Source organism: Panthera onca, chromosome B4 (assembly GCF_046562875.1).
Source record: "Panthera onca isolate mPanOnc1 chromosome B4, mPanOnc1 haplotype 2, whole genome shotgun sequence".
NCBI lineage: Eukaryota > Metazoa > Chordata > Mammalia > Carnivora > Felidae > Panthera > Panthera onca.
In genome coordinates this window covers 76,168,911-76,190,139 of record NC_138345.1, presented here as the reverse complement: position 1 = coordinate 76,190,139, position 21,229 = coordinate 76,168,911, and the positions used below count along the sequence as shown (strand labels likewise).

Here is a 21,229-nt window from a genome sequence, read left to right as displayed (position 1 = left end):
CTTAGGCTATTGGGAGTAGTGAACAAAACATGCAAAGCATTTTGCAGTGCTTGATTTATCGTTAAGCACTACGTTGTGCCATGTAGATAAAGGCAACACCCCCCAAATAGTAATGCTTTAAAAATATTTGACACTGGAGTTTTTCAGAGTCTGCAAGACAGAAACGGTTGACAACTTAAGGCATACTTTCCAAGTCAGGGAAAGTGGCTAACCTTGGCTGGGATGGGGGGTATGGGGAATCCAAGAGGTCAACTGTGCATAACTTGAACCAGTCAGGGTTAACAGATCCTAAGAGGAAGCTTCTGTGTCTACAGAGTACACAGTAACCAGAGAGCAAGCATGCCAAAATGGCATAACCTGATTGTAATGCAAACAGGTTTATAATCTCATCAACTCTGAGGACAAGGATTTTTATATTTTTCACTGATGAAAATGTTCCTAGCACCTACAATAGAGCCTGGCCATAGCAGGTGACCAAAGACTTGCAGAATGAGAAGATCATGAGGCCTTTCCCATTTATGCATCACCAAATTCCAAAGGTTGGCATTCACTAGAGCCATGTAGCTGCTACCACAAAGCACCTAAAGGCTGGGGAGGGGGAGGACTGGAAAAGGGCCCGGGCTATATATTGGACAGGAAATTCCCAACATTTGTAGCAAGCTGGAGCTACAGAATGGGAGGCCTAACGGGGGTCCCTGTTTCTTTCTATTTACCAGTCTGATAAGTCTAGAGAAGAAACTTGAAATTCTGTTCCACTCCCAGGCCCCACTCAGCAAGTCAGACAGTACCCAAGCCCATGTTCAGCTGTGGCCTTGAACGTAACACACAGTTACACCAGGAAAGGTTAAGGAATTTTCTTTATTTTTTTTTACAAATTAAGACTATGTTGATTTCATATATTTCTGAATCAAAAACACCTTTGTCTTCACAGTATGAGTTAGAGAATGCAGCCTGAGCTGAAAACCAAGGAACTAGAAAAGAAAGTGATAATTACAGTGATTACTGTATTAAAAACCTGTTAGACATTTTCTTTAAAAGTAGTTTTTTATATCTTGTCATTCTTGGCACTGTTTCTAAAGAAAAACTCCTTTATCCCAAGCAAAAAAGCGTAAGAGGTGGAGTTTGGCTTCAAGAGATGTAACTCAGATTCTCAGGCCTAGCAGAGAATCAACAAATTTATAGAGTGCTACTGGGATGGCGGGCGGGGGGGGGGGGGGCAGGGCAGGGGGGTAATGGGAAGGACGTCCCTTTAGTAAGTTCTCAAGCCAGAGGCTGGAGGCGGCAGCTAAATCAGAAGGCAGCATCCTCTGCAGAAGCAAGCCATTCTGGGCAGCATGGCACTCTAGGAATACCAACACCCCGGGAACAAATCTTTTCACGGGGTGGCCCGGGGATGCGGTGCCCTGCGAACCAGCAGCCACTGGGTCAAACTGTGTGCTGGTTGTGAACAGGGAGAGCCAAAAGTGGTATCATCCTGGCAGTGGACTCCTGATGGCTCAGTCCCCCTTACACTGAGGCCCTGTGAGTAGCCAGAGTCACACCTGCTCTCGAGGCTGCCTGCCCTTCTGTGCCCGCTGATTGTGGCAGCTCCCTGGGAAAGAGCTGGTGATCCCCATTGGTATCGCCCTCCCTCACTCACAACCACAAAGCTGAAGGGAATTAGAGGTGTTACAGGTTTGATCACCTAGTCCCCACCCGGAAGGCTACAGATTTCTGGGAACAGGTGAACAGCCCAAAAACTAAAGTGCATCTGTAAAATGAATGTTTATCTACTGCCCCGAATCTCTGGCCTGACACTATTGGCGTCCAGGCGGAAGACAGAAATGCACTGGACTGTCATGAATGCTGCCTAAGTCATCACCATCCAGTTCTGCTGATCTGAACAAAGAACCATTCAGTTAGCAGCGATTTTCTCCCCCACTGCCCCAAACAGGCCCTTATCTAGGTCTGCCTGGCAGAATTAGTTTACAATTACCCCCAGGCTCAACCATGCCCCTTCCCTATCCTTCCTCTCCTGGGATCTTCAATCAAAGTCACTGTGGTGGAAGCCATTCAACAACTAAGGTGATGACCAAAATAAAGATGGGAAGTTAGGGAATTCTATGCTCTATCTTGCCATACATAACCAGCCTTTTCAGAAATGTCTGATAAGAATCAGTCTTTCCTTTGTATTGAAACCCTCCCTCCTCACGAATAGAAACAGGCAGATTCCCCAACGGTCAGACAAGGGATGGGGAATAGGAACACATAAATCCACACTCCTTTTAGGATAGCAAGGCAGAGAGATGTGTTTGTCAGACCAGCAACAGCTTGGGCAGCTCAGAGGAAGCAAAGCATCCACCAGGAGAAGCTCTTCATTTTCTTTGTAGGTGTTGACAGAAGCTCAGATACAGTGAGCCTGGGTAAAAAAAAACGGGACCACCAAACTCCTTTCCAATGGGAAACACACTGCCTAGTCCCACAGGAACTGTGCACAAACCAAACGATGCTGAGCAAAGGGCTGAGGCGGCTCTACCAGTTCAGGTGCACCTGGCGAAGTTCGGCTGGAAAGTGGATTCCTGGAGTTTGCTCTGCTGTGGGTCCCACTCCTCGTCATGGTGACCGGCTGCCTGAGCAGAGGAAGAGGCTAGGACTGGGCTGGGCAGAAAAGGGAGTGGGGAAGAACCCCAGGAATACGAAGCCAAACTCCAAACTATATTCTGCTAATCAGTTTTTTGATCAAAAAATTCAAAGTAGAGAAAACCACAAAGTACAAAAGCTTTTCTGATGCTTTTCATTATCACAGAACACACCACCTGTAATGTGTGCGAAGAGGAAATGAGGGGTGGAGGGACAGGAGGTCAAACTGGACAAGGCTGGAAGGTCATTTCACTTCTTCTCTTTCTTCTTGTCCTAGAAATGGAGAAAAATCGCCCAATTAATTTTCGGCATCTGGCATTCAAGCTAAAACTCTTGAGGGAGCCAATACCTGGCTACCTTCGGTTAGAGACTGGAAGGGAACAAGACCATAAAAAGAGAGGAGAAATGCTTCCTCCGTGAGAGGGAGGAACTGGATCTTAACCATATTCCACTGGTGGTACCTCAAGTTGCTGACAGACCTGACAGGAGTAAAAGTTAAGCAGCTGTCCCCACTTCCACTCCAAGAGCACCCAGCTGGGCCACCTGACCACTCCTGGCTTACTCATAACTACCACAGCTCGGATCTCATCCAGTGAAAGCTGCAGACTGGCAGTCCACCCCAAAATAACTCCAACAAGAGGCCAAGACCAACTTTCCATTAAGCCAGAGAAGCATAAATCCTGGGCACAAACCAACGCCCAGAAATGATCTAGTCCAGTGAACACGTCATTCAATCCTCGGTGGAAGCCTAGTGTATTAAACAAATGAAAGTTGAGTTGCTTTGCCTAAAACCTGCTTGGAGCTCAGTCTAGTCACCACACAAATAAGACAGAGCCACCAATCCCACCTACTCATCTGTTTCCACCAGCATCACACTGTCTCCTGTTTCCTATTAAGATCTGTAAAAAAATAAAACACCTCATGATTTCATTTGTTCCCCTACTGCCAGAGGAGACTATGTATGGCACTCACTAACCATATACAGAATGCTTCTCTGGAAACAAGACTAACAAGCGGATAAAACTGGTCTACTTCTGACACATATTTATAAAAGCTGATTGCCAAGATTAAACAAATTCCCTAGAATATCTTTTCCTGAGTCATAACCATCTTTACAGCCTTTAAATTCTTTATATAGTAGACTGTTTCTTGGTGCCACTGAAGCCCTTTTCTCATTTGATACTAATCTCAGAGATCTGGTTTTTTGTTTAAGTTTTGTTACTTTTAAGTAATCACTACATCCAATATGAGGCTCAAATTTACAACCCTGAGGTCAAGAGTCCCACACTAGGGATCCTCCACCCCCACCCTCCCCTTTTTTAAGGGAGTTGTTTTACTTGTTCCTTTTTCTCCTTTGGCTAAAGACTTCTGGTGGCCTTACAGTTAACCTGGACCTACACACTTCGTTAAGTTTTCAAATTTGAAGTATACATAGATGCTGAGTTCAGGAGCCATTCTCTCATCTTTAGGTGGTAGGCTGACTAACCTTCTCATTCATGGCCAGGATCATCATAAGTTTTCTGAAGAGAGTAATGAAATCTAAGAAGAGGTCAACGCAGTGCCTGAAACAGAAGAACCAGATTATAAGTTGGCATTTCCCACCTTCCTTTATCCACAGTCCACAGAGGTGCAGGACATAAAAACCCCATGTCTACCCCACAAGTGAGCTTCACCAAACCACCAACTAAGTAAAACTCTGGTGTCTGAGATCCTTTACAACTCAACAAAGCCATGCAGCACAGGGAAAAGAAAAACTCAGCTTTAGACTCTGCAGGGGCCTATATCTGAACCCTGAACTACCATTAACTAGTTAAGAAACTCTCAGAGGATTACTACGTTAAAAAAAATGTATATATTAAAAAGAATGTGTTTCTTCTTCTCATTGTTAAAGGTTTAAAAAATACAAAAATAGGGGTGCCTGGGTGGCTCAGTCAGTTAAGCGTCCGACTTTGGCTCAGGTCATATCTCCCAGTTCGTGGGTTCAAGCCCTGCATTGGGACTCTGTATTGACAGTTCTGAGCTTGGAGCCTGTTTCAGATTTTGTGTCTCCTCTCTCTCTGCCCCTCCCCTGCTTGCTCTCGCTCTCTCAAAAATAAACAAACGTTAAAAAAAATACAAAAATATAGAGCAAAAGGTGAAAGATCCCTTTCCCTGTCCTATGCCTTAAAAGTAAGGATAATTAAATGCGTATTATTAATTCAATTTTTAAAAGATCTGAGGTCTTTCAGGAATTGAGGGAGACTATGCTATTTGGTATACAGTTCCAAAAGTATGGGTATCCTACCATACACACTCCTGGAGGCTGGCCACTTAAGTTCGGATAGGGCCACCTAGTCCACTTTTAACCCTACTCACGGGGACAGAAAGGGAGGCGTTAAAGACCAGTTTTCACTCACCAGATATAATCCTTATCTCCATTTTCAGCTTTTTCAATAATGAGTTGAGTATCAAAAAGGACGAAGCCACACATGACCACCAGCCCCACATATAGGTTTGCCTGACACAAGAAGAATGAGATGGGTGACTATGTGGTAGATGCCACAGAGGAAAAAACCAGCTGTTACCTCTTTCTGGCTCTTGGCTCTTGGCAATTTGAAAGTACAACAAATGCTAAGCCTAATGACATTAACATTCATGGGAACAGAAGTCTATGGTGGAAACCACATGGCTTCCCTAGGCACAATTCTTCACTGCCCAATGAAAGTGAGCTTTCTGGAAGATTCTAAGTCCACCTTGCTTTAAGGTGAAGCAAGAAAAAGAAGAGCAAGGCAAATGGCTGCTGGAAGTTATATGTAAAGTCTCACCTGGAAAAGCCAAATGGATCCAAAGAAAAGATTCCCCAGGGAAGACAAGAGCATCAGGCTCATGGCTGACATCAAGACACCTACAAGAGAGGACAAAATGCCGTCCTGGGAAAAGCCAAAGCAAAGTAAGGCAACCTCATTAAAGCCATTCCTTACGTTTCCCCCCAAATTAAGACTTTCAATTTCAACCCAACAGTCACAAGAAGTTGGAGGGTAGGCAAAGGGTCCCAGTGAGAATTCCGGCTAAAGCGGAGACCCTCTCTCTGTTTTTCAGTCTGCACTTACCTCCCAGAAAGAGGTAGCTGCGGCGCCTGGCATAGAGTGCACTCAGGGTGAAGCAGGTGAAGATCATTGCTGTGCCCATGAAGGCGGTGGGAAGAATGCTGTTAGAGGAAAAGACCATTAGACTGAAGACTACAGGTCTGCAAACCTATTTAGAAGGCATATCTGCAATGATAAACAGACATAAGATGCTACTAAAATAGTTACCTGGGATTGATGGCAATGCACAACTCCAGAGCAGGGCCCAGGCCAACTCCTAGAAAACAAAAAGCCCCAGAACACAGTATTAACATCAACTCCTGAAGAGGACCCTTGTACAAAAGTTGACCATCAAAAGTGCAGACATGCCCTGCTCTTAAAAAACAAACATGTGTACTAAAGTAATTAAATCTCTCTCTTCTCCATCTTCCTTGTTTTCCAGAGAACATATACTTGACTGAGTTGTTTATAGACACAGCTACAAAACTGTCCTCTTAGCTGAAAATCTTGGATGACCCAGGATGAATACGGATTAGGAAAAATGAAGCAGGCATATCAAACATTTTTGAGCTAGGGGCACCTGGGTGGCTGAGTCAGCTGAGCAACTGACTCTTGATTTCGGCTCAAGTCATGATCTCACAGTTTGTGGGTTCGAGCCCCCATCAGGCTCTGGGCTGATTCTCAGTCCCCCTCCCTCTCTCAAAATAAATAAATAAACATTAAACAAAAAATAAGTTAAAAAAAAAAATTTTTTTTTTTTTTTTGAGTTAAACTGTAAGCCTGCAATACTCTGAAGAGGAGTGATGTGAGACTAGAATGTAGGCCAGATCAGGAATCAGAAGAGAAGGATCAAGAGCAAACCAGTGCCTTGTGGCCAGCAACCTGTAGTCTTTCAGGGCCGACTCCTTTTATAGAAAAGGCCAGACCGGTTCTGCGGGTGGACACTGGCCAAGAGGAGGGTACAGTGGCAACGTGTTCCAGCCCCAACGTTTCCTCTACTCTTGCTACTCTCTTTCCTTCTGATAATTCCACCCCTTAATGCCTTCACAAACTAGCTTTCCCTATTTAAAAAAATCCTAATCTCTAAATCCCTTCCCTTCTACTTCAACACTATACAGACACGCTCAAAATGAGTTGTAACTGAGTCAAATGCTGCTTCGCAAATATTTTTACTATGTAGCTTGAGTCCTGTTTCCTTTAATAATAATTGCAGAAGAGCTGTGCTTTTAACTGTTGTCTTGAGAATTAGCAATGTGCTCTGTAGGATGGCTCTCAATGTTCGGCTTTAATTAACTGTCAGCAAAGTTCAGAATTGATGGTCACAGGAGGGACGAGTTGCCAGTGTTGAGTCCACTGTCAGGCTTAGTTATGCTACCTAAGCTCTTGAATCTCATTCATTCACACACATAAATGCTTATTTTGGGATACAAAAGTGTGTGTAAGTCACAGTCAGTAGTCACAAAGAGCTTATCCTCTGGATGGGAAAGCAAGATGTACCTCTATGAATTAAGAAAGCAATACAAGACAAAATACACTCAAATACGAGACTGAGTAGTACAGAGTGCCAGTTGAGGTCAACGAGAATACACACAAATCTTGGGCCTTAGTCTAAAGAGATACTAGATACAGTACCCACTCCCACCCCAAATTAGCCCAGTCCTTACCATACCTGTAAGGAAAGCAAATCCAGCAAGAAGTCCCAGTCTTTTTTGCTCAGTTTCACGGCTATGAGGTGTTGCCATCAGCCAAATCATCAACCCCAGAGAGCCCAAGGCAGAGAGCAGACCAGCCTGTCAGATCCAGAGTCAATAATTAAGTACTTGAAAATATCAAATGTATTCTGGAGGAGACCTTATTGGGATCAAATATTCATCTGAACTTCCTAATACTGGCTTCTAACCTGGAGGAAGTGGAAAAGGCAGAGAGGGGTAAGGAGAAACCAGAAGCCTTACAAGACAGGATTAGGTGGGTTATGGTGGGTGTTAGAGGCTCTTCTGACCTGGGTAGTGTATCAGCCACAACTACCCAAGGCAAACTGTGATTCTTGCCCAAGAAAAAGATCGTGTGACAAGTGCTTGAAGCACATTCAAATCTGTAGGACAAGTAGAAATGACCTCTTTTTGATCACTTTAAAACACACACACACAGGGGCACCTGGGTGGCTCAGTCAGTTGAGCATCTGACTTCAGTTCAGGTCATGATCTCACAGCTTGTGGGTTCGAGCCCCACATCAGGCTCTGTGCTGTCAGCTTCGGAGCCTGCTTCTGAGTCTGTGTCTCCCTCTCTCCCTACCCCTCCCCCGCTCATACTCTGTCTCTCTGTCTCAGAAATAAACATTAAAAAATTAAAACAACAACAACAACAACAACAACAACAACAACAACAACACACACACACACAGGGGTGCCTGGGTGGCTCAGTTGGTTAAGCATCTGACTTTGGCTCATGTCATGATCTCTCAGTTCCTGAGTTCAAGCCCCATATGAAACTGTCTGCTCTCAGCACAGAGCCCACTTTGGATTCTCTGTCTCTCCCTCTCTCTGCTCCTCCCCAGCTTGTTCTTTCTCTTTCTCTTTCTCAATATGAATAAATAAACTTTAAAACACATACACACAAACATATATACCTATACAGAGAAAAAAGACTGAGAGGGTGCTACAAATTGGATTTTTATGTCTCCCCAAAATTCATGTTTAACTTTTAACCCCCAATGTGCTGGTATTTTGAGAGATGGGGGTCTTTGGAAGGTGATTAGGTCATGAGGGTGGAGACTTCATTAGTGCCCTTATCCCAGAGATAAGGCAGAGATCCCAGAGAGCTCCTTGCCTCTTCCGCTGTGTGGAGACACAGCAAGAAGACGGTTATTTACACAGGAAGCAGGTCCTCACCACATAACATATCTGCTGGTGCCATAATCTTGGACTTCCAGCCTCCCAAACTGTGAAAAATGTTTGCTGTTTAAGCTGCTCAGTCTATGGTATTCTGTTAGAGCAGTCTGAATGGAGTGAGACCGAGGTTAAGAACTAAAATGTCAACAGTTATTTCTGGGTGATAGGATTAAGGAGTTTTTATTTCTTTTTCATCACTAGTCTATTTTCCAAATTCTCTACAATGAACATGCATTAATTTTGTAAGATAAAAAATTCTTTAAAAAATCCAAGTGGGAAAAGCCAGGCACTAGAAAAAGAGAAAAATAATTAAGGAGGTATGTGCAGACTAAAGTTCCTTTCTTCCTTTAAAGGTATAGCTGATCCTCATTTTTCTTATAGTTATGCTCTATAAAGTTACTGTGAACAATGAATTAATGAATACTGAACAAATGCTCCTGAGGAAAATAAAGGGGTAGATTCTCACGTACCTCTGGTTATGTTTTCTTCAACTGAACAATACATGTTTTACGTGTGTTTATGTTTAAGGACACTTTATTTGATATATACTGTTGATTCATTAACCTTGAATTCATGGCCAACAGCACTACAACTCGTGCCTGAACAAGCTTATTTAACACACATATTTTCTCCATAAGACACATCACAGTCTTAGTGAACTTTTTTTTGCAGTTAGGAACATCTTTTGCACTTAGGAACACTAGACAGCACTCTAGCACCATGCTTGGGGTCCACTTTAAACACTGACATCACCATCAAAATTACAAAAATGCAAAAAACGTGGCACTACACAGACCAATAAAAAAGGATCCTTGTTTATAGTACAAGAGTTTGAAACAGGGCAGTGTGTTGCCTCATTCAACCTCAGCTGGAACACGTGAGATGTGCAACTCAAATTTTTTGCGGTTCTGCTTATGACTGCAAATGTCTGTAAAAGCACTGTGAGTACTGATTTTAGGCTTACAAACACATTTTAGTAAGTAGGTAAATTCATAAATACAGAATACATGAATAATGAGGATAACTGCATTTTACTACATTACTTAAAAAAACAAACCAAAAAACCCAACATACAACCAGAAGCCAAAATGGCCACTCTTGCCTAGAAGGTGGATATGTTTTAGTCTAAACTCCAGGGACCAAAGTCTTATCCTTTGAGTATCTAGAGTAATTTTTCACACAACCTCTGCCAGGAGATGCCTGAGCATAGGGACAGTTCTCAGTAGTGGCAAATGCCAACACAGACACACCCCCTGTACTTACACTAAAAAGGACACTTGGAAAGGACAAGTCTTGGTTAGTGAGAACTTCAAACTTTTTGGTTATTCCTCAACTGTCCCTTTTATTCCAACTGGCCAAACCCCAGGTCTCTTTCAACACAGGAAAGTGAGTTGTTGAAGGTTTTTACTCAACCATGCAGACAGAAGAGCATCAGAGAATAAAATAGGTCAAATCCTCGAAGGTCTCAACCCTGCCTCTCCTGATAACCATTCAATCAGTGTGTTGCATCTGAGAACTCCAATTACAGGCAAAAAAGAGGAAGAACGAAGGAAAAGATAAAAAGGCTACCATGCAAACCCCAGCAGTCACGTCCTGTCACTACTTATAGTGTCAGGGTCTTACACGTCAGCTGCCCATCATTCAGTGTCCAGGTTATGACATCCTGTTTTCAGTTTCTAGAGAGGGCACGGCTGCCAGAAAAATTTAAATGGCTCTGCATGTCCTTATTTACCACCTAGCTCTGGCTGATTCAGATAACAAACTACAGAAAAGGATTAAGGAGGGATACAGGCTTGCACCATCCTGCTGAGCTGGTTTCAACCTAATGCAATTTGTGCCACAACAACTGGGAGAGACACTGCTCTTACCTGAAGGAAATGAGTGACCACATGGACATAGGCCCCCGCAGCCGCCACAAACATACAGAGGGCAAAACTGGCATAGACCTTCTTCAGGTGCTGCTGTGTCGAGGGGGTTCTAGGAAAGAATGTTAAACAGCCATCATTCTAGGACCAATCTCATTTCTAAGCTGATAATCATTTCTCTCTCTTCTTCCCAGGGCATATGTATAAGTTATAATAAAGAAAGAATGATTTGAAAATAGGTTAACTGAGAATTTTAAATGCTGGGGAGGAGCCAAAGGCCCCAAATTATGAACAATCAGTATCCAAACTAGAATAACTAAATGGTTTTTCAATGACCACACAACAGCCCTTAGAATTGGGGTGCTTTTACTGATGAATGGATAAAGAAATTGTGGTTTATATACATAATGGAGTACTACATAGCAATGAGAAAGAATGAAATATGGCCCTTTGTAGCAACGTGGATGGAACTGGAGAGTGTTATGCTAAGTGAAACAAGCCATACAGAGAAAGACAGATACCATATGTTTTCACTCTTATGCGGATCCTGAGAAACTTAACAGAAACCCATGGGGGAGGGGAAGAGAAAAAAAAGAGGTTAGAGTGGGAGAGAGAGCCAAAGCATAAGACACTCTTAAAAACTGAGAACAAACTGAGGGTTGATGGGGGATGGGTAGGTGATGGGCATTGAAGAGGGCATCTTTTGGGATGAGCACTGGGTGTTGTATGGAAATTAATTTGACAATAAATTTGATATATTAAAAAAATCAATAAAAAAAGAAAAAAATTAAAAAAAACTTTATTTGTGGAAACAAAAAAAAGAATTGGGGTGCTTTTATCAGAGTGTCTGGATTCCAGCAAAGCTAATATGTTAGTTTATACATACAAAAGTTAATAAAGTAGGAAAAGAAACAAGATATGAAAGGAAATGCAATAATAAACTACAGTCAAGATCAAAACACTTACATGTGGGAAAATTTTAAGAGCGCATCAAAGTTGATCTTCCGATCAAATATGTTCATGATGCCAGAGTCTGTGGGACACAGCCTCCACTCTGTAGAATCAAGGATAAGAAGAAAGGTTATTTTAAAGATATAAGATGTACAAAGTAACATAAACAACTTTCTCATGGAAAAATAGTACAAGTTTCAGAAAATGAAAGTATCTAAAACCCCCACTGTCTTAACACAGCCATTTTCATTTTTATGTATTTCAGCTTCCACCATACGTTTGCAATCATACTCAACCATTTTAAAGGGGACAGAGGAAATAAAGCCATCTCCTCCCCAAACTATTTTGTTACTAGCATTTGCTTTCTATTCTTACAGAAGGTAACTTGCCCCTTTAATAGTTTCTTTCTTTGAGAAATTACCAGTAGCAATCTAGTTAAAGGGACCCAGTCACTGGAACATAAAGCAATCTTATGTCACCGTTTCAAGATGCTAGAGAATTCTCTCAGCAAAGGTGCACAGAACCTCAAAGATGAAGGGAGTAAGGGAGGGAGGGAGGGAGGGAGGAAGGGAGCTAGGCCAGGCAATAAGTCTTGAACTTTAAATATATACATGTAGAAACTTTCCATCTAGTGCATGTTAGAACTGAACTGAAAGGGATTTACAATTTTATTTTTTTAATTTTTTTTAACGTTTTATTTATTTTTGAGACAGGGAGAGACAGAGCATGAACAGGGGAGAGTCAGAGAGAGAGAGACACAGAATCTGAAACAGGCTCCAGGCTCTGAGCTGTCAGCACAGAGCCCGACGCAGGGCTCGAACTCACGGACCGCGAGATCATGACCTGAGCCGAAGTCGGCCGCTTAACCAACTGAGCCACCCAGGCACCCCATGGGATTTACAATTTTAAAGAGAAAAGTGCAGAAAGGATTTTTTAAAACACAATTTCAGAATGTTTCCTATAGAAGAGTTGGAATAGTACAAAGAATTCCTATATACCCTACACCCAAATGTCCTAAATGTTAATATTTCGCCATATTTGCCGTATGCCCTGCCCTCTATATATAACACAATGTCCATTTACCCCTAAACACTTCAGCATGTACATCCTGAAAACTGACCAAAACCAGGAAATTAACACTGACACAATTCTACTATCTGATCTAGAGACCTTAATCAGATTTTGTCAATTGTCCCAATATGTCACAGAAAGGACATTTTTAATTGAACTATACCCAGGTTACATTCCATCAACACCATAAAGTTAGGCTCTTAAATTTTGCTCCCTCCTCTATCTCACATGCAATTCTAAATAAATACATTCAATCTACAGAGCTAAAAATCTAATCAAGAATTTTCATCTTCCCTAAATATCCATCATCCACAATCATCCAGATTCTTAATAGACCCATAATGTCTATTCATTTCAAATCGACCAAAAACGGGGTGTGTGGGGGGGGGGGGGGTACTAAAATACAAAAGGTAAGTAATTCGAAAGATAGGCAAGATAGGCCAACTACTCCCACATATTCTAATCAGCACCTAGCCCAATACTCAGCAAAATTAATCTGAGCAAGAAAAGTTACAATCCCAAACTGACTTCTGAGAAATCCTGCGCCAGTGGAAAGATTCCATTCTTCTAGTTCTCACGGATCACTACCATTTGTTTACTGAGGCTGGCTCTCGCACACATGAAACAATTACAATGGCTAGCTGGCTTTCTCTCGATTTGCTCTTTCCTTTCTCACCAACATGTCTACTCACCTCAATTTTTTTGTTAGTTCTGTTCTTAAGGATGGATACAGTAAGAAGTTGCAGAGCCCACTAAAGCTGCTGCTCGCAAATCGAAGTCACAGGGCTCTGGGCCCTCTTGATCTAGATGGTGCAACTATTGCAGGCTGTTGCACGGCCAACCACAGCCTTCCAGAATCATGATGAACACATCCTCCAGAGAGCATACTTACTTACAGGCTGGCAGAATCCAGCACCTGGAAAGTGTCTTTGTTTAAGGCTTCCATTAACATCCCTAATGACATCCCTAGACAGAACTTGCAACAGTTCTGAAGCAACCTTCAGAGCCAAGTTTTTCAGTATTCACAACAACACTCAAGTACCTCTTGCTTCCAATTTCAAGAGTTAAAAAAAGGTGGTGAATGGGCCCTGCAGTGTAAATCCTCAAATACTCAGAGGACTGTTAGAAAGGGGCAACACCCTGTAATCAGACCCCACTGAGTGGAAACAGTGGGAGGGGATAATGACAGAAACTCCTCTTTCCCAGTTTGCTCTTTGATATTTCCCAGAGGGTACTGACTGCCTCTTACAACTGCTGATGGAAAAACCAAACTATCAAAAGGTTATGAGGACAGGGAGTATCAAATAGGAATTTCTCCATGATTTAGTAGTGCCTCGTGGTTTAAAATCATTAAAAAATCAATTAAACAAAACCAGTTTCCCAGCATCACCACTGATTCTAAAATTAAGTGAAATATGTAATTACCAACTTTTCTAGATGCAAAGGCACATAGCAATTGTAATAATAGGGTTACAGGGAAAAACACAGTAAGGTATACATTTAATAAATGACATGATGTATATATGACATAATTTATTTCAGAACTGTTAAAACATGAGGGGGGAAGTTAGGTCTTAGAATCAAGGAAATATGACAGTTTGCTCTAGGTCTGTTTCAAATAGACAAGAACTAATGTACAGATAAGTAACAAGTTAAAAACGGTTCTTAGAAGTTTTGGAAGATGGATTACACTAACCAAGTCTCTATCTTAGCCTCAACTACTGTGCTCAAAAGTTGCAGAGAAAGCATATCTACATTGCAATGGTCAATATGCAAACTCAGCTGAACAAGATTCAACTGCACTCATAACTCAAAAATAGCAGCTCCCATACCAAAAGTATTTTCGGTCCCAGGAAACAGCACCTAACAGGGCTTCAGGTATTCAAAACCATTAACCAAGTAACTCAGCTAACATTTCAAAGGGGCCCCACAATTAAACGAAAATCTTTGTTTTTAAAAAAAGGATGTTAAAATGTATCATACGCTTTGCATGTATATTTTACAATAAAGGAAAAAAGTGTATTACAAGTTGCTCAAAAATTATTCAATACAATAATTCCCCTAATACATATCAGCCCATTACAAAACCCATACCAGCCCTCTTACTCTGGATGCCAACTCATACAAAAATTTAAAAATTGTATGCGTTCTCCCGTTCCCCAGTTCTACACTCAAATTTAAACAAAGAGGTGGGATTATTTATTTAGAATATAATGTATACAGTGCCTCATAGACTCATGAGAAATTTGTCTGTATTGCATTTGAGAAGTAAATGTTCAGATCTTAATTATAATCAAACACCTTTAACTTGGTTCAGAGCTTCATTTAATTCTGTCAACCTTAGGAGAGCAGGAATATCTAATTTCTCCGAATTTGCCAACATCTGTCGTGCATATTGTCGTGCATATACTGCTAAAGCTTTGTTAGAAGCGTCACCATTCTGTGGTTCCTCTGGCCAGCCTCCTCTGCCAGAGGCACCCAAAAACAACAAAACTTACTGCACAGCTTTAGCAAGAAAGAAAAAATTAATACATTGTTTTGAGTTAGTATTCCTGAGGTCTGGAGGGAGGGAGGGGCAGGCAGAAGACAGACACTCTCATCAACTAACATCCATGTATTATGTCCCACTAAATCTCTTGTTTTGTTCTAGGTATCTTCCTTACCCTTGTCCTAAAATGAAAAATTATCATCAAGGGCCAAGCCTTAAAAACAAAACAAAACAAAATTCTCTACAATCTTATTTCAATATCTATTAAGTACAGACCACATGAAACATGGCCAACTGGCCAAAAGCTATGCAAACAGGAACAATCATGAATTAAAAAAAAAAAAAAATCCTTGCCTTTTAAAGAGAAGAGCCTGCTGACTGCTGGGCAGAAGGCTGTCTTGATGTATACAATTTAACAACATTAAACCAGCAAGTCACAGAAACATTGTTCATACATTTAATTAAAAATTTAGTTTGTGGAGGGGCACCTGAGTGGCTCAGTCCGTTAAGCGTCAGACTTCAGCTCAGGTCATGATCTCACGGTTCGTGAGCTCGAGCCCTGAATTGGGCTCTGGGCTGACAGCTCAGAGCCTGGAGCCTGCTTCAGATTCTGTCTCCCTCCGTCTGCCCCTCCACTGCTTGCACTCTGTCTCTCACATTGTCTCAAAAATAAAACATTAAAAAAAAAAAAAAATTAGTTTGTGGAGCGCCTAGATGGCTCAGTCTGCTGAGCTTCTGACTTCGACTCAGGCCATGATCTAATGGTTTCTGAGTTCCAGCCCCACGTTGGGATCTGAGCTGACAGCTCAGAGCCTAGAGCCTGCCTCATATTCTGTGTGTCTTTCTCTCTGCCCCTCCCTGCTTGTGCTCTCTCTCTCTCAAAAATAAACATTTAAAAAACCATTTAGTTTGTGAATTGTATGGTTCTTCATTTCTGTTGTAATTCCACCATTTTGAGTCCTCTTCCTACACATCTAGAAGGGACCAACTGATACTTAAGAGAGAAGAAAAATCCCATTTGATTAAAAAGGTAGGGGGGGCAGGGCCTGGGTGGCTCAGTGGGTTAAGCATCCAACTTGGGCTCAGGTCATAATCTTGAGAAGTCTATGAGTTTGAGCCCTGCATTGGCTCTGTGCTGACAGCTCAGGGCCTGGAGCCTGCTTCAGATTCTGTCTCCCTCTCTCTCTCTGCCCCTCCCCTGTTCACACACTCTCTCTCTCTCAAAAATAAACACTAAAAAAAATTTTTTTAAATAATAATAATTAAAAAAAAAGGCAGGGCAGGGAGGGGGGCAGAATTGCCTTTTTTTCAGTAGTTCTTCCTATTGAATAGCTTTCAGTCTCTGCATAACTATGTACCTAGAATAGTGGTTAAGAGCATGGCTATATGCATTTGAACCGTAGTTGATATTTCCTTAGCTGTGTGACATGAGGCAAGTTTCTGGCACTTGAACCTCACTGTGCTTTAGTTTCCTAATTTGTATATAGTAATATATAATATTCTCCACTTCATAGGGTTGAGGATTATATGAGATAATACAAATAAAGTGCTTAGAATAGTGCTTCATGAATAAGACTGGCTCCATAAGTTAACTATTGTTCTATTAGTGTAAATACTCATTACTCTCATGTCCTCAGTGCATTAATTTCCCCTAGTTTTAGAAAACATTAACTGTAGGGGGGCAAAACACGAGAAACTCTTTAAAAATATAGAGAACAATCTGAGGGTAGATGGAGGGATTGTGTGTATGGGGGAATGGGCTAAATGGGCAAAGGGCATTAAGGAAGACAGCTGTTGGGATGAGCACTGGGTGTTATAAGTAGGGATGAATCACTGGATTCTACTCCTGAAATAATTACTGCACTATATGCTAACTAACTTGGATGTAAATTTAAAAAAATAATAAATAAATAAAAGAAAACATTAATTGAAAATCTAATTTACACATGCCTTTTAAAAATATTATTCAACCATTAACTCACAGCTAACTATATCCTGAAGACTTAATGATTTTACTCAAAAGAGTAAAATTAAATGGGGAAGATGGGGAGAAATCTAAGAAAATTATAAACTGGAATTTAAAGGAATTTGATAAATTTTATTATTGGATAACATTACTTTTGTTTAAATGGCATGCCTCTCCTCAGGCGTATTTACACGGTACCTCCTGCCCCACAGGGCCACAAGGTGTTTTGAGACAGCCTAATAACCACTAAGTGATAATCCGAAGTGGCTGAGAACTTGATGAAGTAAATGGTCATTATCTTGATGCTTTCCTTGGCATCCCTAAGAGGTAGGTCTGTTTGGTTTCAGGAAATCCGAAGAACTGTTTCAACACGATGGTCCTAGATTTGAACCCTAGATGTCCCAGACCTTCCCTTAACTTGGACCAAGATTCCTGACTAGCTAGATTAGCTAGCTAACACTGAATCCTGTCTCACTAGGGTGCTGCCTCAGAACCAAGCCAGTTAACTAGACATGGAATGCCTCCTGCCTTCAATAAATTATTTTTTTCATCGAACTTTGACATTACTGAATCCCTTTCTCCATAACCACGTCTGACAGACTGAATCATAAGGAGGCACCAATGTCCTAAATACGACGTCATCTCCCAGCGTAAACCAGTAAATAAGCCTCCAATAACAACACATTTAGCCCAAATGAGAGCAGGCATAGATTAGGAAAAACAGCACACCCATTCAATTCGTATCCTTGAAGCTCTTTTTAAGCGTTTTGGACTCTAGTTAATTGTGCCGGAACCTCTCTCACATATTTGGCTGTAAGCACCCTGAGACCAGAGCTTGTATCTAATTCAGCTCTCTTGCATCTGATTCTAACAAAGCTTGTGTGATTAAGCACAACCAGGAGTCCCCAGAACAAATGTAGACCCCATTATCTAATCAAGAGTGCTGTAGCCACAAATTGACATTCCCCAACTGGCTCAAAAGGGAACCTACCATGAGGGGTAACGCGATGGCCCTAAAAGCCAATGTCTACAGTCTTCGGAAAACAAAAACGGGTTTGTTAAAAAAGCTACTCCGTGAAATTTGGTTAGAAACTCGGGGGGCGGGGAACTGGAGCGCCTGCGCGGCTCAGTCGGTTAAGCTTCCGACTTCAGCTCAGGTCATGATCTCACAACTCGTGTGTTCGAGCCCCATGTCGGAATCTGCTGACAGCTCGGAGCCTGGAGCCTGCTTTGGAATCTGTGTCTCCCTCTCTCTCTGCCCCTCCCCGGCTTACACTTGGTCTCTCTCTCTCTCTCAAAAGTAAATAAACATCAAAAAAAATGTTTTAAAGAAAACAATTACATCTCCATTAAAAAAAAAAAAAAAAACACCTCTGGGGGAACAAAACAGGGTGAAGTGGAAGACACTTCTAACAGATTCTATGGCCAAGTCAAAATAGCAAAGGAAAACATAGCAGATAGAACATCAAGAGAATATTCAGTATTTTCCCAGAGGAGACTAATACCCACGGGTAGTTTATGAAATAAAGTGAAACTTCAGGCCAGTAGTCGTATCTTTTATAATATCACTAACCATATTTATTATATAAAATGTCACAACTTTTAAAGTGCTTTTATATACGTTATCTCCTTTGATGTTCACACCAAAAATGACTATTCTCCCTTTAAAAAGAAGGTTCAAAAAGGCAGCATAATAATGACACGAGCACTGGCTCTGGAGTCAGAAATCCTGCCATTTTCTACCTCATAATTTTGGGGAAATCATTTTACCTAAGATCATCTAGGCTTCCTTATCTGTAAGATAAGGATGATGATCCCTGCTCTACCAAGCTTACTGAATGCTGGTAAGAAAATCCGTGTGACGTAAATAAAAGTACAGCACAGGGGAACAAAGTCGGTGAGACTGTAATAGTGTTTGTATGGTGAGATGGTAGCTACACTTGCAGGGAGCACAGCATAAGGAGCACAGCATTACGTATAGACTTGTTGAATCACTATGCCGTACACCCGAAAAGTGGTGTAACGCTGTGTCAACTATACTGCCAAAAAAAAAAAAAAAAAGAAGAAGAAAAGAAAATCTGTGTGAAATCATTGTAAAGTACAAAAGGGACAAATGGACATTAGTATTGACCAACACCGCAAAGTTAAGTAATAGAACCCAAACCAGATTAGGGGCCTTCTGACCTCTAATGTCTGGTGCTCTCTCTACTATTACACTCTATCTACAGCAGAAAAGCAAGTTTTCGTTAAGGCAGTTCCAGCCATTGGCAAAGAGAAATCTTAAAAATACTAACACACGCTGATTCCTGTCACACTCTTCTGGATTTTTCAGCACTTTGCAATAAACATGAACTATATGCATAACGAGGGGGAAAAAACCAGAAATGCTGACTAAATATTTGGATTAATTTTACCTTTCCTATTCTTAGGACAGTAAGACTTCAGTCACATCAATAGCAGGGAAGGGAGAGACAGGAAGAAAGGGGGTTCACTAAGCCATGTTTCCACAGTTAAATAATGGAAGAAGGAAACGGAATTCAAATTACAGGGTGTTTCTCAAGGATTCAACCATTCTGTCTCTACCAGGAGGAAAATGGCAGAGAATCTAAGCACCAGCCTATTTTTGAAGTCAGAACAAAAAAAACATTAGACAAAGATAAACTGCCAAAGAGAGTAAACCTAATAATTACAGAAATAGGTGTATTTGTAGAAACCATAAGAATTTAGTTATGCAACTTGAATAATCTTCCTTCAACTGAATTCTTACCCCAAAGATAAACTAAAACTGAGTATCAATAAATAACTAGAAAAGCCTATTCGCAATTAACTTTTAACCTTAAAATCTTTGTTTCAGGCACAGTCAGCTCTTCCACAGGGTTACACATTCACAAGTTAACTACTGCTAAAACAGTCAAGTTCAGAGCGGTTTTTGTTATTGTTTGGTCAAAGAAAGGCGGATGGGGTAGGCAATGCATTTCTGGCTGGCACTAGGTAACAATTTCACACTTAAATATACAAAATTACCAAAGCCTACTTACTACCACACCACAGATCCAGCAAACAGGTCCAAGAAAAAGAACAACCGCCCAACGACGCCTTTCCTGAACCGGACTTTGAGAAAGACGCCCACAAGGCTCAGGACCAAGCAAAGCCAAGGCCACCTCACCTGTCCAAAGGTAATCAATCAGACCAGAATGGGGCTGTTCTGTGGGGCTGGAAAGCCAGGAAGGGTCTTCCCACCTCCTGCCTCTGCCTTCGGCTTCCAAGTAACTAAGGAGCCTCGCGTGTCACAGAGGAGTGTGACATCACCTGACTGGCGTGACAGGGCAGCCTGCCTGACCAGGCCCTTCCTCGAGTCCTGGCCTTCGCCGCTCACCCAGAGGGGGGTCGGCCAGAGGGCCAGCAGCAGAGCAGCGATCAGTCGGGTGGAGCAAGGGTGACCACAAACCCATGAAGTTTCGCTTTCATTAGCCTCGCAAGAAAGGGGCGGGGGACGTGACCTGAATTCAAGTAGTGGAGGCTGGGCCAAAAGGGCCCCTGCGCCTACTCTTGGCGGGGGGAAAAAAAGAGAAAAACCGCAGAGTGGGAGGGAGGAAGGAAAGAAAAGGGACTAACAAGAACCCTTCGCTAGCACTCGCGGGCAGAACCGGAGCCTCGAGGGCCCCCAAAACCTGCCGGACTCGCCCCCGCCCCTCCCCCGCTCCGGTACGGTTGCGCATGCGCAGTACTAGTTCCCGATCTTCTCCCCTCCCCGCCCAGCTTTCCAGAGTTCCGTCGCGGAGCAGGGCCCCATTCCCCAAAGGTGCAGTCTGTCCGAAAACCGAGACTATTCCCACTCTTGCTCAGTCGATAACTGCTAATCCCCTTTCCATTTCTCACTCCCGGCTTGCGCAGTCCCAGTTTTAGACGTTTGTTCTTACCGGCCTCTTAACAAGCCCACACAGCTCTTCTAACACCGGATGTGCTTCTGACACTCCCAGGGTCCGCTCCAGACTCTTCACTCAGCGTTTGCCAGTCGAAGGAAGCTCCGCCCCTGCATTCCGCTTAAAGCCAGTCCTCTTTGGCCGCTGGCCGCACCTCTACCTTCCCATTGGCTGTACGTGCGTAAACAACGGCTGCTTACTTCAGAGCCATTCGCTAATGCCCTTGTCAATCAAGACTCTGGCCGCCAACCGATGTCGTAGGAAAAGGTCTCCGCCTCTTCCCCATAGTTGGGAAAGACCGCGGTCTAAAGCCGCCCCTAGTGGAGGAAGTGAAGAGGTACAGGCCGCACCCAAGGTACCTGACTAGTCACGGAGCCCCCACAACGCTAGATG

At 42.3% G+C, this 21,229-nt stretch overlaps 1 protein-coding gene across 2 annotated transcripts; it reads right to left on the bottom strand.

Moving 5' to 3' along the window:
• Positions 1 to 839: 839 nt before the first annotated feature.
• Positions 840 to 20,924, bottom strand: TMBIM6 (transmembrane BAX inhibitor motif containing 6). 2 transcript variants are annotated; one of them, XM_060657699.2, is made up of 10 exons: positions 20,834 to 20,924; positions 11,404 to 11,491; positions 10,441 to 10,549; positions 7,354 to 7,474; positions 5,913 to 5,961; positions 5,709 to 5,806; positions 5,424 to 5,503; positions 5,016 to 5,116; positions 4,106 to 4,181; positions 840 to 2,892 (listed from the first exon to the last, which is right to left on the bottom strand). In XM_060657699.2, exons 2-10 carry the CDS (start codon positions 11,457 to 11,459, stop codon positions 2,869 to 2,871), a joined length of 714 nt encoding a protein of 237 aa, XP_060513682.1. In that variant the 5' UTR covers positions 11,460 to 11,491; positions 20,834 to 20,924; the 3' UTR covers positions 840 to 2,868. The 2 variants fall into 2 exon arrangements, with proteins under 2 accessions (XP_060513682.1, XP_060513683.1); XM_060657700.2 differs by lacking the exon at positions 20,834 to 20,924 and adding an exon at positions 20,080 to 20,189.
• Between the last annotated feature and the right edge of the window lie 305 nt (positions 20,925 to 21,229).

Coding starts and splice junctions, on each gene's coding strand:
- TMBIM6 (XM_060657699.2), bottom strand. CDS start 11,459: ATGAACATATTTGATCGGAAGATCAACTTTGATGCGCTCTTAAAATTT. Junction 7,475..10,440: donor TGGTCACTCATTTCCTTCAG/GTAAGAGCAGTG, acceptor TGGATCTGACAG/GCTGGTCTGCTCTCTGCCTT. Junction 5,504..5,708: donor CAGCTACCTCTTTCTGGGAG/GTAAGTGCAGAC, acceptor CCTCTCTTGTAG/GTGTCTTGATGTCAGCCATG.